Here is an 18,043-nt window from a genome sequence, read left to right as displayed (position 1 = left end):
TTTCTTGCTTGGATTTGGATAATATTCTATTTTAATGGGAAATTCCATCCATACCCTTGTCTTTTTTTTTCTTTCCTATTTTTTCTCTCTCTTCTTCGAACTTGCGTACAACCATCTTGGCCGACCTCCTTTAAGTGATGAGTAGGAGAGAGAAAATATTTAAAAAAAAAACCTCAACAAAATGGCTACTGAGAGTTCGAACTTGAGACCTCCTAATAAACAAGGGATTTTGCACAGCACAACTTACCAACTACGTTAGGTAGTTGTTGTTACCAAAAATGAATCTTTAATCACTTAAGAATGTGGTCCATCGATCCTTGTTGGCATTTAAAATATTCTTTATACCCTTAGGACAGTTGCAGATGGGCAGGTTCTGCATCTCGGTTCAGTTCTGATCCATTATTCTTTTTCTGGCCTGAAAAGAATAATCACTTGTACGATTGACCAAACGAATGTGTACTTACAATTGAACATGTCCATCTTGCTCAGAATTTCGTTCTCTTCGCAATCATGAAAAGAAATAAGATATTTTTATGTGTAAAATTAGAGATATAGTACCCGATAGTCCTTAAGGCCTTGAAATTATAAAACCTACAAAAAGAGAGTAAAACCCAAGGTAGCTCCAGTCTAAATATGTAAAATGCATGTTTTACTATACTAGATTTCACACATAAATGTGCTCATCGTGTATCTACACTAGGCCACCATCGGTATGTCTCCGTTCAAGGCATAGTATGGTAGGAAATGCCAGACTCCTTTGTGTTGGGACGAAGTTGGCGAATGACAAATTCTTGTCTTGGATTTGATACAGGCCACTAGTGAGAAGGTGAATGTGATCAGAGAAAGAATCAAGGTAGCTCAGTCCAAACAGAAGAGTTATGTAGATATCAGGGGAAAGCATCTAGAGTTTGGGGTTGGAGATAAGGTATTCTTGTGGATCTCCCCAGTCAAGGGAGTGATGCAGTTCGGCAAGAAGGGAAAGCTGTGTCCTAGATTTATGGGACTGTATGATACACTGGAAAGGATTGGACTGGTAGCTTACAGGATAGCTTTACCACCAGAGTTGGAGGGTACACATGATGTCTTCTATGTATCCATGCTGAGGAAGTACATTCCTGACCCCACTTATGTCTTGACTTACATACCACGTGAGTTGGACTAGGATTTTGCCTACGTGGAGTATCCGGAGAAGATTGTTGATCGGAAAAACCATGTTCTCCGCAGTCGTATTGTTTCCTTTGTCAAGGTGAAATGGATGAATCACCTAGAACAGGAAGCATCCTGGGAGCAGGAAGATGAAATGAAGAAGCAGTACCCCGAATTGTTTGATTTACCAGGTATGTTCAATTTTGAGGACGAAATTCTAGTAAGGTGGGGGGATGTTACACTCGTTCCCTAATCCAGTTTAATTTGAACTATTGTGATAGGTCTTAGACCCGAGGTGGAACACACCTCTAGGTTTTGGTTCACGGCTGCCCATTGCAAAAGGGGAGAGATGACCTCACATGCTCATACATTGCTTGGCAATCCAACTAGAGGGGGTTCAGACCTTCCGATCTTAGACGGTAAGTGACCCCCACACCCAAATCTTGGCATGTGCCAAAACTTCCAAAAGACTATGAGTATAGCCTAGGTTAACTACCTGTGCAAGACCAATAGGTGGACAGCAAGCAGTTAAGAAAATTTAGCAAATTGTCTTGACCACTGAAAATATGCCACTAAAAGCACTTGGGCCTGAATCTACTGGGCTGAATCCGGTGGCCGATTGTGAGCAGCCCATGGACCCCACCTCTCGCATTGGGAGCAGCCCCGGATGAACACACCCACCCTCCCACACTTTCCCCATAACTTGTATTTCTTGTTAGTTTAAGGACACGGGCCCGCGTGTCCCAGAAGTCGAATTAACCTACTTGGACTGGACAAGGACCATCCAAACAGGCCCCAAGGACATAACTTGATATAAATAGGAGAGCTGAGTTCATTTCTCACCTCTCACTTGAACAAGAACGTGGGAGAGGGAAAGAAGAGGAGAAAAAGGGAAGGGAAAGGAAGAAGAAGAGGAGGAAGGAGGAAGGAGGAAGGAAGAAGGAAGCTCACCTTGGTGCAGGTTGCCTGCCTAGTTATCGGAATCCTTGTCGGAGGTAAGAGCCACCTCTCCTATCACTCTCTCTCTTCATTTTGAGCTAGGTTAGGGTGTGTATGGATGTGAACCTTGACCTCCCCACACCCATTCTTAGGGAGTGCATATTCCACCTCCCTGGTGTGAATGCTGAGCTTAGACCAAGTCTGGTGAGCTCCGACAACCCTTTTGACCAAATGACCATCTAAGGTTTCGATCATTCGATCGATGTATCTCCCAAATGGCGTAATGGAATCAAGATTTATTTAGCTTAAAATGATGCTAGGAATGCCCCCTACAAACTCCATAGAACAAATCCTAACAATCGGACCCGAACTGGAAAGCCCCAAAACCCACAGTTACTTTCTATATTTTCACCGAAAATATGCCACCGGAAACACTTGGGGCTGAATCTAATGGGTTATTTCCAGTGAATAGGAAGCTCTTATGAGCTCTCTGTTTCCACCACCAGATTCACATCTGATGAATCCGATGGATATGAACCTTGTTTCCGGTGATTGAATCCAGTGACCTATATTGTCGAGGTTAGACAGTGTCTGACTCCTTTGGGGGTAAACCTTATGGTTTCTCCCCGATGTTCCCAACATGTAATAACACCCGATTACCTTATGTCTAAGATAGAGACGTGCACGTACCCAGAGATCGGAATTAAATTAAACACTCAGTGGCCGTATTTAGAACTCGATCCGTTCGGACTAAAACAAAGTGAGGGATGGTTAAATTTTATTTTGGGATTTTTTAATTATTATAGAACTGCTCACATGTGTAGGATCTTCACATGATTATTTAAATTTCTTAAATGATGATAGTGTTCTATAATATGTTATATTTAGACGAAAATGATATCAGATGTATGTTGTGAGATGAAATTCGATGTGGCCGAGGTGGTACTGATACCCTGATTATCGTATGTTTTTTATATTCATGCATTGATTATGTGCATTAGAGTTAGTTGTAGTCACGGATTACACTTTGTGGTTGATGTGTTTTCGGTATCGTGTACTCCGAGACTACATTTGGAAATTAATACGCTTCGTGGCCGATGGGAATCCCAGTGTTACATAGTCCATACTTAATTGCTATGCATGCTAGATAGGTATATAGTCATGGGTTACACCTTGTGGCCGATGTGTTCTCAGTATCGTGTACCCTAGTACTATACTTGGAAATGGACTCGCTTCGTGGTCGATAGTGATCCTAATATTGTGTGGTCTATACTAATTGTATCATTATGAAAGACATATAGGATATTGTAGTTAGATGACATTCTCCATGCTACGTTCCCTTGCCAATAGGAGGTAAGGTGTTGGATAGCCTAATGGTGGTATATTCGATAAACCTTCCCCAAATGCCACACCAACAGTACAATGTGATTGTTGCCAGAGGTAAGAACTTGTTTGGCATGGCCGATGGTCATACCGGTTCTGTGAACTGCTAGGAGGGGGTTATCAGGGGTTTGCTCAGTGTAAATATTCGTATACCGAGACCGGTAGGCTCCTAATCATAGCTAGGGCTTGTATCGTTGTATAGTCGATAGCAGTTCCGAGACAAGGGATACAGCCTAATGTGCCATAGTAGTATTTACCAAACTTGGTTGTGTTCTTAGGTGGATTAATAATCAAATCAATTACATCATTCGCATAATGGACTAAGTGTTTAATTTTTGTATTCATATCATCATGGAATATCATATATGCGAATGCTTGTGCTTGGCTGTGCATGAACCCCACCCCTCACTGAGCAAGTTGAAAGCTCACCCCACGTATATGCCCCCTTTTAGATGATGATGCAGGTACCATGGTGCCTATGGCTGGTGATTCTCTATCCTCTGGACCTGAGTACAGGGTGAGCGACTGGTGGATGCTAGAAGCGAAGGAGTATGACCAGGACTGTGCTTGTGACTACTGTGCATACGTGACACCATGAGATGTGCGGCGTACTTTTTGTTATTCTAATACAGAACTATGGATGGTATATTTTTGGACCTATTATTATAAGTCATGGATAATTGTAATAGAATAACTTTGTTACTTATACGATATCACTAGATGGTTTCCCCATCTTAAAGTTATGATTCCATTATTATACTCTGATTCTACTATTATTGGTTGGTTTGTATTGTGAGAATATGTATGTTAAGGTACTACTATTAGAGATCCTTGTAGGTTTTGAAGATGGGTATGCGTCTTACTTCACACCACTTGTATTCCTAATGGTAAGTTGGGTTTACTAGAATTGGGGTGTGACATAGTCAGCACACTTTTGGAGTAATGTATGTTCAGTTTGAGTTAGGAGTCATCACTTTGGAAATTTTTTTAGCAAACGTATCAATTTGTATCTTAATTTCAGGATTCATACATTGATATTGAGTTGAAGATGATATCATGAGAAATATAGGTCACTGAGTTAGCTTCAACTCGATGAAAGAATTAGTCGATCAAAGTTTGGGAGAGAGAGAGATGGTCAATTAAGTAGACATTATGTTTAACAAGTGGAGTCTTAAAAAATACCAAAAAAAAGAAAAAAAAGAAACATGTTCAAATGTGTTTTAAATGTGTTTAGAACAATAATGCTTGCCATATGCAGTTTCTTTCATATCATTGGGAAGTATATGGAAAAAAGTGTTTTAAATGGGAAAAAAAATGAAAAAAAAATGCATTTTTGCTATAAGAGTGTCACAACAAAGACCCATTTGAACAATCCACCCCTACATTCACTTAAGCTCATTCAGACTTAAAGAAATATCAAGAAACCAATGAAACTTTATAATAACAAGCCCCTATTATGTAAGCTCACTAGGGCTTAAATAAACATTAAGCCCATTTGGGCTCTTATAATAATAGGCCCAATAAAACTAAGTGATACAGCCTAACACCCAAAGAAAATAAAAAAATAATAATAAATAATCACTAAAGAAGTGAGGGAGCAAGGTTATTTTACTTTTATAAAAGAATAATCCTACCTTTATCTTCTTCCTCCTCATGAACTCATTTCCCTAGCCACCAAGCCTGCAACTTTGAAGATTCTACCAAGCCAAGCCCAAGCCAGCCAAGGTAGCAACTGTTAATTGAGAGGAGAGAAGGTAGTAACTTAGTTTAAATTCAATAAACAAAACAAATATTACTTGTTAACTATTCTGTTCACGGAGTAGTGAACAAACAACTCCTTTTTTTTTATTGAAAAAAATTAATGGATCAAATACACTATATCATGAAATAAAACTGAATGTCTCCCCTCCAGTAGGGAGGCTCTGATACCACTAAAAGTGCGAAAGCGATTTTGATCGTCCTACTGGTAGGGTCAAACATTCGAAGAACCATTAATGGAGGGGTGTAGATGGTTACTTTAGTTTCGCTACCACAAATCCTCTAAGTAGACTTAGCCCTTCAAGCACAAAGTTCACCTTCCACAACAACTTGTTGGCTCTCCATTAAGTTTCCGTTGTGATGGAGTGAAATCCCTTCTTCAAGCTCACTAGGGAAGATGACGTAGGAATTTTTACTTGTGATTTGTATTTCTCAGAGAGGGAGAGAGTGTGTGCTTTTGTTATACAAGATCCACTTCTCCTTAATCCCCTAATAAAGAGAGCAATCATTATCTTAGGGAGGGGTGGGCAATTACCATAACTACTCCAACTCTCTAATAGTGGGTGATGATCAAATCCCTACAATATAGCACTTGAAAATTTAAATTTAAATCTAGTCAACATGGTGGGCCCACTTACCTTGATGGACATGCTATCACCAACAATTATGTCTTTGTTAATCTGGAAAATTTTGGGAGTGATCTGAGACTGTTTGATATATTTAAGATTTGTAAACTTGGATCTGGTCTGTTTGCAGGGTAGAACAATAATAACGTAAATTTGAAATTGATAACCCAGCTTATACTTTGAGTTAAGACCTAGTTTTGCCTATGTATAAATATAATAAGTTACTATTTTAGGAAATTAGTGTATGTTGGAATGGGCTAAGTATTACAATGTGGGTGAGGGTTGTTAACGACCAGTCGGGATTTTGTATGTCAGAGAGGTCGTTCAAGGGGATTTTTTTGGCACATTGCCTAATAACCTAAGTTCACTAGTAAAAAGGATTTCATGTCATGTATTATTATGTTGTAACTTGGAGTTCAAGTGGTTTTGAAGCATTGGAACTTATGTAAGTACAATTGATCTGCAATCATTGATTCGCATGTCTTGCCAGTATTATATGTTTATCACTGCCTCCAAGAACTGTTATGTTTTAAAATGCATTGAGATATTTATTTTCCAGATTTATTACAAGCATGAGGCATGATATAGAAACAAGAATAAGTTAGTTTCGTAATATAAAGAAAGAAAGAAAGAAAGTTGAAGAAGTGAAAGGAAATTAGGAGAAGACAAAAGTAAAGAAAGAAAAGAGTGAGGAAGGGATCCTCCCCGGCAATTCCATGACTGTATAGGGAGGGGGTCAATTCTTCTAGGCACTTTGAGCTTTTAGTGACAGACAGGGTGGAAATCAATTCTCCGCAGCGCCAAGTGATTGGAAAAGGTGGGGATTTCCGACTCAAGAAAGCTAAGAAAAGAGAATAAAACTAAAAGAAATAAAAAAAAAAATTATATAAGAAATAGAGAAGAACTATTTACACAACTAACCCGAGAAGTCAGACAATAGGGGTACAAAAATCAATTCTAAGATTTTCCAAGAATGTTTTTGTAACAGATTAGAGATAGATATCGTAACATAGTTCAATCGTTTGATAAGTAAAGGCATGATCATGACATGATTTCGAGCAAGTATGTTTTAAATATTTTTATAGAGTACGCACAGGTGGAGAGCCAGACTATCATTGATGTTAGGGAACGTTAGAGGGAAAGATGTAGTTCCTTTGAATAGTTGACTAAAGATAGAGATGGAATTTTTTATTTTTATTTTATATCTTGATATTTGTTTGAGTTTTGTATATCGAGAACTTCTCTTTGATGTACGTAGAAGGGATAATGGTACTTTGTTTTTTGGGCTAATATACAAACACAAATACAGATTGAGGGCTAGTTTGAAAAGATAGATATTTACCGTATGGGTTGACTAACGTCAACTTTTATAGGTGTTTATTGAATATTAAGATTATCCTCCATAATATTTTGATGTTATAATGTTTATAGGTGGATGAAAAATAGATTATGTTATTATTTAAACTTGGTTTGCGAGAGCTTGCACCCAAGTCTTTCCTGGATTTAGGGGCGCTACATTCTTTGATATTGTTATCCAAAGAATCCAAAACATCATCTTTTCACATTAAATTAAAAAGATAATAATACTTTGAATCCAACTCAAGATTAATAAATTCATAACATCATCTATAATACAATCTGTTTATACGACTCACAATTTTTATAACTGCACCAAATAATCAATCTCCTAAATTTAACTCCCATTAAAATGAAAAACCAAAAAAACAAAATGATACTTAATAGCTTATCTACCTCTGAATTACTTCTCCTTTTCAATGTTCAGTTTAAATCCACCATACCGTTTTAGAGATACGGGCTTTGAAGAATGATTTGGTGCAACTTGTAGGTTTGTCATAACTTCCACAACTATTTGTCCAACTGCAGAATATGTATCTCTTTCTATTGTTCCTTATGTTTTTGTTGGGGAATGTGCAACTTGAATGGAAGAACGGGGTTGTACTTTACGTACACAAATATATTGAAGTAGCCCATTTCATCCTTAAATGACTTATAAGTTTAGGCCCATTAAATAATCTTAATATTAAATGCAAAACATAGTGGAATATATGATTTCTAGCTAACAAATGTAGCTATCAATTGATGCAACTAAAACAACTAAACATCTTGTGGATAATGGTCTTAGAGGGTTGGCGTTGAGTAGTGGATAGAGTAGAACACACAACAATCTCATACTCATCGGCTCCATTTTTCTTGGTATGCTCAGATGCTTCTAAGAATTTCTTCATGGCATCCTCACAATACTTAACAGCTCCTCCGACTCTCATGTTCTCTATTAACTTATCTGGAAAAATGTCCTTCTTATGGTCACCATTCAATGTAGCCGCTAATTGCACTAATATCTGTTGAAAATCGTTTAGCTTTGCATCCTCTTTTGCACCAGCCACCCGCATTTTCACTGGTTCCGGTAATGTTACTACAATGTTCACACATGGAAACGAGCATGTTATGTACTATTACTGGGGTTCTGTGGAAGACAAGTAATAATTCCACATAGGATGTGAGTAGTCCAATCTGAAAACTTATGATATATATACTCTCCTTAATGGAGAGCTTTCAAAGATGAGTTCTATCCAAGTCTCCAATAAATGGTATCAAAGCCAAGATTGTGGCAAGAGCTAGGGTTTAAGTAATAGTTCACATACCTGGGCAGTCTGTTCTTGGAGTTTCCCTTGTCAATACAGTTTCAAAAGTTCCAGCCCACTCATCACGTTTGGTTAAGAAGTCCTTGAGATCAAATATTTTCTTCACTGTTGCTGGAATAGAGGAATGTTCAAACTGTGATGTAGGATATGGCCCTGAAGAAGGGCTATGGATCACTACTCCTCGCTCGATCCATGGAGAAATGAAGATAGTTGGGACTCGAACGCCAAGACGATCAAATTGAAAGTAGTAAGGAGCAGAACCCACTATACCATCTGGACTTGGAACTCCATTTACTGGAGTTGGGACATGGTCATAAAACCCACCATGCTCATCATATGTGATTACGAACAATATTTCATTCCACTGTGGACTTGATCTCAGTGCCTCGTAAACTTCCTTAATGAACTTTTGGCCCTCCGAGACATCGTGTGAGGGGTGATCGTCATTCCCTGGTAGTATTTTTAAATCAAAGTATCTTTGTTCCACCACCACATAGTTTGGCAACTTTCCCTCCTTGCAATGATTCTTAAATTCCAAATCAAATTGATGGAAATTTCCTATATACTTTAACTTTCTAAGATTCCTGTTCATAGTAAATATAAACTCAAATTATATATAGCAAAATTATAAGAGGTTTTCTAATCATGCTCATTAGTGTGTAAAATTAATGAAGAGGGAAAGAAAAGAATCTTAATAAAAACACCTAATCTTATAAGAAGGGTAGAACAATCACTTTCAGAACATCTTCTATTTTAATTTTATATTTATCAAAACATGCTCTTTTAAACAGATGTATTATGCGATTCAACTGAACTTCCTCCCAATTATTTGTGGCCAATTTAGAATTTGTTTCATTAAAAATAGTTAGCCAATGGTTAAATTAATATTATAGTACATACTAGTGTCTCTAGAATAACTATATAACTACTACTAATGGGAACAAAAAAATTGATGATAAGTCCATACACTAAAACGTCATTCACGAGAAGAAAAAAAAATTGCAATAATAAGGTTGAAATGTTGACTAGTAGTTCCCAAACAAACAAGAAATATATATATATATATATGTATATATATGTGATTAATTATTAGAAGAAATAAATAAATAAACATATGTTCGAATGTCGTTACTGGTAGTACATGCCTTCTCTCTCTCTCACATATTCTTTTTCTCTTTGCTGACCTTGTAAGTTTATTTTTTTTTTTATGGCTATTCTATCCCATTGAGTGCTGCTAGATGCTAATAGGGTCAAGGGTAATCAACTTTTACATCCACACACTTGGATATGATAGAGTTAAATCCCATGACCTTCTCGCTTGAATGTCAACTCTTCAATCTGAAGCTACCTCCACTAGATTAAGCTAGTAAAGAAAGAATGATGAGGCGCTCCCTCTCTTACACTCATTGGCTTGGCATGGAGATTTCGATTTACACCATCATTAGTTCTTCCTTAACACCACCCTCCCCCTAATTGGTTGGTTTTTCAAACCCTTCTATTTGTAGAACTTGACACATACATGTAATTTTTGAAGAAATAGGTCTAAAGCCACTAAAAAAAGAGTTCACATCAAGAAAATGATTGGAGATGTTGGAAAACACTATTTACAGGGAAATCTAGGGAAGGGCTAAAATAAAATTGATGCTGCTAGAAAGAGAATACATCAAGTGCATGCAACTCCGTAACAAAGAAGAATTTGAATTTGAATTTGAATTTGAATTTAAATTTAAATTAGATGCAAAATCAGGATTAAACTATTAAAGTAATGACTACCTATGTACGGATTTAAATTTATGAATGGCTTAATGAAGAACGGTGTCAAACTTTTTAGGTGTTACTAGTAGTCAAAATGTCATGGCAACCATTTATCATAACTGAAATATGCTGTTTATGATCGTATCAAATCACATCATATGAAAACGATCCGATTTTGGTTTTGTAGGTTTTTATCATTTCTTTTTTATTCAGAACCACAAAATCGATGGTTAACCACCACCAATGATATTATCGTGTTTCAATTAAAACACCCTTTTGATGGGTTACTTCTATATTTGATTCTTTGTGTTTCGATAGAATACAAATTAGGAAGCAATATATTTTATTTTTCTCGTTCACCAATAACAATTACAAGTCTCATCGTCTTTTCACTACAGGTCTCTAACTTTAACTTTTAACTTCCAACTTCTACTTCAACTCTTCGAGTCCCAAAAAGCTAAATCTTTTACTATCTCTCTCTCTCTCTCTCTCTCTCTCTCTCTCTCTCTCTCTCTCTCTCTCTCTCTCTCTCTCTCTCTCTGGATCTCTTAGTGTCAATCAAATGTAATAAATTATAAATTGAATTTATAAACTATTTTTTAAAAAAGACTATAGATCACATGTAAATCGGATAACAAAAACCGACTTGAAAAATCGAAACCAAATGAAAACAATTCTGATTTTGACTTATTGCTACCAGATGTGGTTATGATTTCAACTTATCAAAATCGCACCGTTTGACATCCCCTATGTAAGAGGCCATTTCATTTTCTATATTTGTTAACCACTATTTCTAACCCAGTCGAAAAAAAAAAATCCTTTTAAGCCATATGTCCAATTTTAGTCCATATAAAAATTTCAGATAAAATATTGCTTTTCAAATTATAACTCTAATCATCCAATTCCATAGCCTTTCCGACGATTGACTTACCTAATTATATATTATTATCCTTGTGTATATGGCCTTGTGCTGCCAACTGGTGTTTTACCAAATAAAAAAAAAATAAATAAATAAATGTTGCTGACTGGTGGGATTCCCTAATCCATGTGCACACGATACTGTACAAAATGAGAGCAAAGCATGTTCGTCCTATACAAAAGAACAAAAGGTACCAAGGGGATATTCGGGATATTATTCTTTTTGAAAGAAAACATTTATAAAAGCAAGAGAAAACCATAAAATCTCTATAAGTGGGGAAAAGAATATATTAAATAAAGACTTGGTGAAACCGTTTATAATGTGAATGAGCAAAGATAGCTAGCTGCAAGAGAAGAAAGAAGAAAAGCTGTGTTTTATTTATTACCTGTAGAATAGAGTTGCAGGTGGGTACTGATAATATATCCCAAAAGAGAACCCAGCTTCATCCAGCGATTCAAATATTGTTTTCTGCGGCAACCCTTCGATAAGGATCTTGGAATCGTTGCTAGTCAATCCATGCGACGTCCCTGAGTGCACAAACAAACGGTTCGGCTGAGTCGATGCCGGGTTAGATGCGAACCACCGGTCACAGACCGCAAACTCCGAAACCAGCTCCTTGTAAACTGGAACAGCATCCGGTCTGAACCCGTTCATCACCGTCTCCGACGTACCCTTCTCCTTCTCCTCAGCTTGCATAGCAAAACCCTCCATTGTTGGCTTAAGCTTTTGGCCGGAATTTGACTCCGACCAGGCTACCCCAAACACCTGTTCGTAGATTTCCTGGTAGGAGTGACCCGGGTCTGGGTCAACGTACTCGGACTTGTCGCCGAAGTAGATTCGTTTGGAGTTGGGATCGGTGCTAGATAACGGGTTGGACTCGTTTCCCGTGATGCCATCGATTTCTTGGTTGAGGGATTTCATCCAACCCAGCATGTGATCGAAAGAGCGGTTCTCTTGGACTAAAACTATAACTGTTTTGATTGGGTAAGGATAGGTGGTGGGTTGAGGCGCCATTAATCTTGGTGGGTACGTATTGGAAGTTTGAAGTGGATTAATTTGCAGGCAATGATGGTGGTGGTTTTTAAAGAGAAAAGAAGAGTAGTGCGTGCGAGGAACGTAAGAGGTGAGAGATGAGATAAGAGAGAGAGAGAGGAAGTAGAGTTCTGTAAGCTATAGAAATGCAGGAATTGCCACATATAAGGGTATATATGGGTTTCTTGGGTTTTACGATTTACTATTTTCAGATTCCTCGATTTCTTGCTGAGGAGTGTGGGACTTGGGAACTCATTATTGTTGCATATTCTCTATTTAGTATTGTTATGATCAAATAAACCAGTGATATCCTGACACGTGGTAACAGAGTCCAAACCAAATGTGGCAAAGCTGAATCATTGGACCCAAACAGCTGAACCAGGGTTGGAAGTCAGGTGAGGTGGACCGAGCGCAGCCGATCTACTTCGGCTGACCCCGGGTCATCAGATTCATAGCACGGTTGTTGCACGACTAAGTCACTTGAAGGCATGGCCGACCTACCGAGTAAGGAAGTGAATTTGAAACTGAATCCGTTTATTGAAATCGAACTGAACTGTTTACACTAAAACCATAAAACTGTTTAATAAATGGTTCAATTTTGATTTAAAAATTGAAATCATGCTACGATTTTGAATGTTAAGTTTACATACATTCCAATAAAAAAAATAAGTTGACATTAAATAATTATTTTAAAAAATCATATAACAATGAACAATTCAATTTATTGTAAAAATTTACATTCATTTCATTCAAAATTTTAAAAGTAAAGAAGTCGTTTGGATAAAAAATTAGAAAACATAAGAAGACATTTAAAACTATTGATTAAATGGTTCGGTTTTGGTTTTATCTAAAAATCTTGCACAGAATCGATCGAACCTTTTTTTTTTTTTTTTGGCTAAAGGATAATATTATTAAGAAAAAAATATTAAAACAAAAAACTTACAAAAACACCCAATGGAAAAGCACCACCAATACCCCCACCATCAGCATTGCCATTAGTAGGGACAAAGGCTACGCACTATTGAAACCTATGAAGAGGTTTGCCATTTGAGCCCCTAGCTAGATGATCCATAATGTGGGACGGAAACACTACATCAAATCTACGTAACCATTCTTTGCCGCATCCCTAGCCAAATAGTCAGCTATGGAATTAGCCTCTTGAAAATTGTGGGTAATCTTCCATATGATCCTTTCCCAGAAAGGCTAAAGGTGAATCCATCTTTGCAAAGCAAAACACGGAATCCCTCTTTTGTTACACCAAGGTCACCACAACACTCGAGTCAAACTCAATCCAGAAATGATCTATTGACCTATCTCAAGTTCTCATGACCTCCATAAGGCCTTCAACCTTTGCTTCAAAAACCCCTTTCACGCCCATGTAAATAATGAGCTTAGAACTCTTCCTATGTCATCGCGGAACACTCCTCCAACACCTGTTCACCTAGGATTCCCCAGAGAAGTACCATCAAAGTTTAGTTTAACCCAGTTAACTGGAGGCATGCTCCAAAACACCTCTAAGATTGGTCTGTATGTAGCTGCTTGAATAGTCAATCCAAGTTTCCTACAACACATGATATCTGACACAGATCTTACCTCTCCTTTTGTACTAGGATTACTATCCCTTATATCTCCTATAACCATATAGGTTACATATTTAGGTAGTCTTGACATCCTTCATAATACCAGTTGTTCCTCTTGAAATAACCTAGGGGGGGGGCGCGTGAATAAGTTATACTAGTGGATGTTTTAAATTTCTTTGGTTTAATGTTTCCAAGTGTAATTGCAAAATAAAATTGCTAAATATGAAAATAAGCACAACCACATAACAAAGTGATTTATAGTGGTTCGACTTAATCCATGTCAAATCCATTTCGTACAAGTTCCATTTGTAAGGTATTCCGCTAGCTCTCCCCTTTCAGTACAGTAGGTAGGGAGAAAAACCTTTACAAACTCTTTTAAGGATAAGATGATCCAAACAATCTCTTTATAGGATGAAAATGTCCTTTACAATCTCTTTCAAGAATAAGACAGTCCTTACAATCTCATTCAAGTATGAGAGGATCCTTACAATCTCTTTCAAGGATGAGAGGGTCATTATATTTTCACAAAGATGGATATTTATAGGAGTGAATGCTCTTCTATTTGGGCAAGGAAACATTCTCTAACCAGAGGATGGTCAACACAATGTTCAAAGACCAGATCGATCAAAACATGGAAGTCTACGTCGATGATATGCTGGTAAAAAGCACCAAAGATGAATGGCATAAAAGTGACCTAGAAGAGGCTTTTGGGATCCTCATAAAAAATCAAATAAAGCTGAACCCCTCCAAGTGCCTTCGAAGTCACATCAGGAAAATTCCTTGCATTTATAGTCTTAAAAATGGAGGATAAAGTCTAATTTGAGCAAGATTCAAGAAATCCGAGATATGAAACCCCCTAAAAACATCAGAGAGGTTCAGAGGCCCATTGGATGAGTTCCGACTCAAGTTCGTTTCCCAAGCAAGATATAAGTTCCTGCCCTTCTTCAAGACCTTAAAGAATCTCTAGTCACCCAATGACTTCCTTTGGACATCAGTGTTACACCTGTGCCTTGATTTGGGTTAAACTAGAAAGGATTCAAACCTTCCTAGCTTTAGTGGTAAGTGATTGAACACCATCTCACTTGAACCCCCTTACATGGTAGGAACAGCATGAAATATCCATGCACAAGTCCCTAGGAAACCCCTAGATGTTGAAAAAAAGGGACTGAAAGCCAGCGAAGTACATCAACCTGTGGGTCCTACTATGCTAAAATGAATTCGTTGCCCATGGGACACACTACACACATAGTGGTTTACCCCACTCTTATCCCCACACTACATGAAACATGCCCCATCCACTTACACACCTTGTGAGCCCAAGGTGGTGGGTCCCCATGGCCTGACACTCGGGTTAAGCTATTACGGCGAAGGCCTATTGGATAGGCAAACAAACCTTAAAGGTCTTGACTATAAATAAGGAAATCAGCCTTAGGACTAATTCTTTCACCTGAATACCAAATGAGAGGGAGAGAGAGAAGGAGATAAGGACCATCAGGCACTCCCCCTTTGTTGTCGGTAGTTCCCAAAAGTAAGAAAATCTTCTCTAACCTCTTTCCTCTTCAATTTTTGGGTTGTGGGAAGGTAAAGAATATAGGTTTTTTCGGGTTGGAGGGGTACAATTTGTCCCTAGTAACTTTTGGTGGCTGGGATAGTGCACATTGTACTCCCCATCTGTTTTCTGAGGTCAAAGTGAGCTACCCAAGCTCTGGGATCTTTTTGGCTCAAATAGAGGTTTAGGATTTTGGTCAATGATTTGATATAACTCCCAAATGGATCAATAAAAAAAAATAAGCATATCCTAAATAAAAGGTGGGAAGGCCTTCTACAAACCCCATAGAACAAATCTCGACAATCGGACCTGAGGTGATGAAGCCCTAAGTAGTTCAACAAGTTCTGGGTTTGCCATCAGTAGGAATCCATCGGTAGGATTACTACCAATTGGTGCCTATCTATTAATGGGTCTACTAATCAAAATTAGTTATTGTGCACCTCACGGTAGCACACCCAGTAGGAACAATCATCTATTGGTGAGCATCTACTGGAGAGCTATGCTACCCTTTTGGAAAAATTTGGGGATTTTTAGGGACCTTCTAGGGGAACCTCTTAGACCCCTTTTGACAATCTTTAATGCCCATTTACCCTTGCAATTATGATAGAGATATTCACATCCAATGAGGCCTAACAGGGTTTGATTCGGGCATCCATACGTGGGAAATTAACTCACTCGGTTTACAAACAAATTGAGTAGAGGTCTAAACTTATTTGGAGTGTTTAACTGTAGAATTGATGTATGTGTAGTCACCCAATTTTTTCACCCACCCTGACAATGATGACAAATAGGGAACGATCAAGGTTCATGCTCTCATCGAAAGGGAATCTAAGTCGTATGTGATGATCCGGCTAAAACTCGAGACCCACAAGGTGTAGAGCAGGTGGGGGCCACTCTCACAGGCCGCCGTGCTGTCACGTCCTTACTCAAAGACACATGGGTGGCCTGTTTCGTGGGGCTATCCATCATGGGTATATTCTAAGAATAAAAATAAATATTTGGAGTTGCCAACTAGGGTCAAGGCCGAGGACCTAGGATGTGGGTCTGATCCGTTGGGATAGACCCAAGATTGACTTGGTCTGGTCCAGAGATTAGGGTAAGTTCTAGGTTATGAAGTTGGGAAGGTGTTAGGCACCCACTTCACCCAGTCGAACCAGTTTTCCTATTAAATGCTAGTTTTTGAATATTCACCTTTTATATGTCCTAACCCATATACATGACTATACTACTTTTATACAATACTATACACATGCTAGGTTTAACGTAAGATCTACATCATGGCTACTCTGTTAGAAAATATATCTGACCTTGACCCCTATTCCGGGTCAAGAGGGGACGGACCTCGGCTAATGCTTTGGCGGCTTTGGTGTGGATCGCTGGCTCATACGGGACTGACCTCTGTTGGTTGCTTTTCTCCTTCAAGGAATCTAGGCCTTGGGTAGCTCTTCAGGCTCCGACGTGCTCCTTAAGGGTGGGAAGTGGAGGAATTTCCTCACCCCACTCATCCTTACTTCTCTCTTTTCTCTCTTTTTCTCCTTCTATTCTCTACCTCTTCTCCTCCTTTTGGTCGTTTCTTTGTGTGTTTAATGGTCGAGAGGAAGACACTATTTATAAGTGTCAACCCTTCCCTCTTATGGGTCTCCCAAAAATTTCCACGAGTTGGATGGTAGGCTCCCACTGGTCTGTCAAAAATACCTTCCAAAAGTGGGTTTTCCCAAGTTTTAAATGCACAATTATTCCCTTATTTATTTGAAATTTGCAAATCCATCAAAACATTACGGACCCATCCAAAAATTTTTGTAAAAAAACAATTATATTAAAGAAAAGCCATTTTTTTATTTTTCTTATTTTTTATTTATTTCTTTCCTTTTTCGGTAGGGTATATTGGCTAGCCCGTGGGGGAGATGGATGGGGCCGTGGGGACCTAGATGAGCCCATGGGCACTTGGGTGGGCCTGTGGGTGTGCCCTACAGGTCCAGTATGATAAAGGTGGGTTTGGGAGAAATCGGGTCCGAACAGGGTCCGTCGATATCCATTTTAACTTTCAGGACCAATTCCTAGAGATCCGGTAGTCTGTTTTCATGTGTGACATATCGTCGAAATCGTATTTCTAACAACTATCCAATGGTGTGGGTTTCGAGCTCTTTCTTTGCTAAAAAAAAAAAATCAAGAATAGCAAAGAGGGGTCTTTTGCCCTTTTGCTATCTGGGGGTTTTTTCGACATTCCTTATTCATATTATTCCCACACCATCAGAGGGTACCTGGAATCAATTCATCAACATATAACTTGGAATCAAATCAGTCTGAAATTTTCTTTGGAGCCAGATTAGAGTTTCAGATTGTATTAGGGCTTTAAGTTGATGATTCAGGCCACTTTTGGGTTTCAGATAGGATTAGGGTTTAGGATTGATTCCGAGTCACTGTCATTACCTAGATCATCGCCAAAGGCTTAGATTTCATTTCTTATTTATTTGAAATTGGCGGGTCCATCAAAACATTGGCAGACCTACCCAAAAGACTTTCCTAAAAAGGAATTTTTAATAAAGAAAAACCATTTTTTTATTTTCCATTTTACTCATTTTTTATTCTTTTTCCTTCCTTTTTTGGCAAGGAGTTGGTGGGATGTGAGGGCCTAGACGGGCCCATGGGTGGGTCCTGTGGGTCCGTGAGGGCTTGGACGGGTCTGTGGTGGT

General features: G+C 38.3%; 1 protein-coding gene across 2 annotated transcripts; it reads right to left on the bottom strand.

Annotated features, from left to right (window-relative positions):
* Positions 1-7,828: 7,828 nt before the first annotated feature.
* Positions 7,829-12,366, bottom strand: LOC122057263 (non-specific phospholipase C4-like). 2 transcript variants are annotated; one of them, XM_042619312.1, is made up of 3 exons: positions 11,575-12,364; positions 8,516-9,099; positions 7,829-8,286 (listed from the first exon to the last, which is right to left on the bottom strand). In XM_042619312.1, the coding sequence occupies exons 1-3, from the start codon at positions 12,201-12,203 to the stop codon at positions 7,946-7,948; spliced, it is 1,554 nt and encodes a 517-aa protein (XP_042475246.1). In that variant the 5' UTR covers positions 12,204-12,364; the 3' UTR covers positions 7,829-7,945. The 2 variants fall into 2 exon arrangements, with proteins under 2 accessions (XP_042475246.1, XP_042475247.1); XM_042619313.1 differs by having other exon boundaries at positions 8,248-8,337; positions 11,575-12,366.
* Between the last annotated feature and the right edge of the window lie 5,677 nt (positions 12,367-18,043).

The sequence above is a fragment of the Macadamia integrifolia genome, chromosome 12 (assembly GCF_013358625.1).
Source record: "Macadamia integrifolia cultivar HAES 741 chromosome 12, SCU_Mint_v3, whole genome shotgun sequence".
In the NCBI taxonomy this organism is placed as follows: domain Eukaryota; kingdom Viridiplantae; phylum Streptophyta; class Magnoliopsida; order Proteales; family Proteaceae; genus Macadamia; species Macadamia integrifolia.
This window is presented reverse-complemented; position numbering and strand designations above follow the sequence as displayed.

Coding starts and splice junctions, on each gene's coding strand:
- LOC122057263 (XM_042619312.1), bottom strand. CDS start 12,203: ATGGCGCCTCAACCCACCACCTATCCTTACCCAATCAAAACAGTTATA. Junction 9,100..11,574: donor CCTGCAACTCTATTCTACAG/GTAATAAATAAA, acceptor TACTATGAACAG/GAATCTTAGAAAGTTAAAGT. Junction 8,287..8,515: donor TCCAAGAACAGACTGCCCAG/GTATGTGAACTA, acceptor TGAACATTGTAG/TAACATTACCGGAACCAGTG.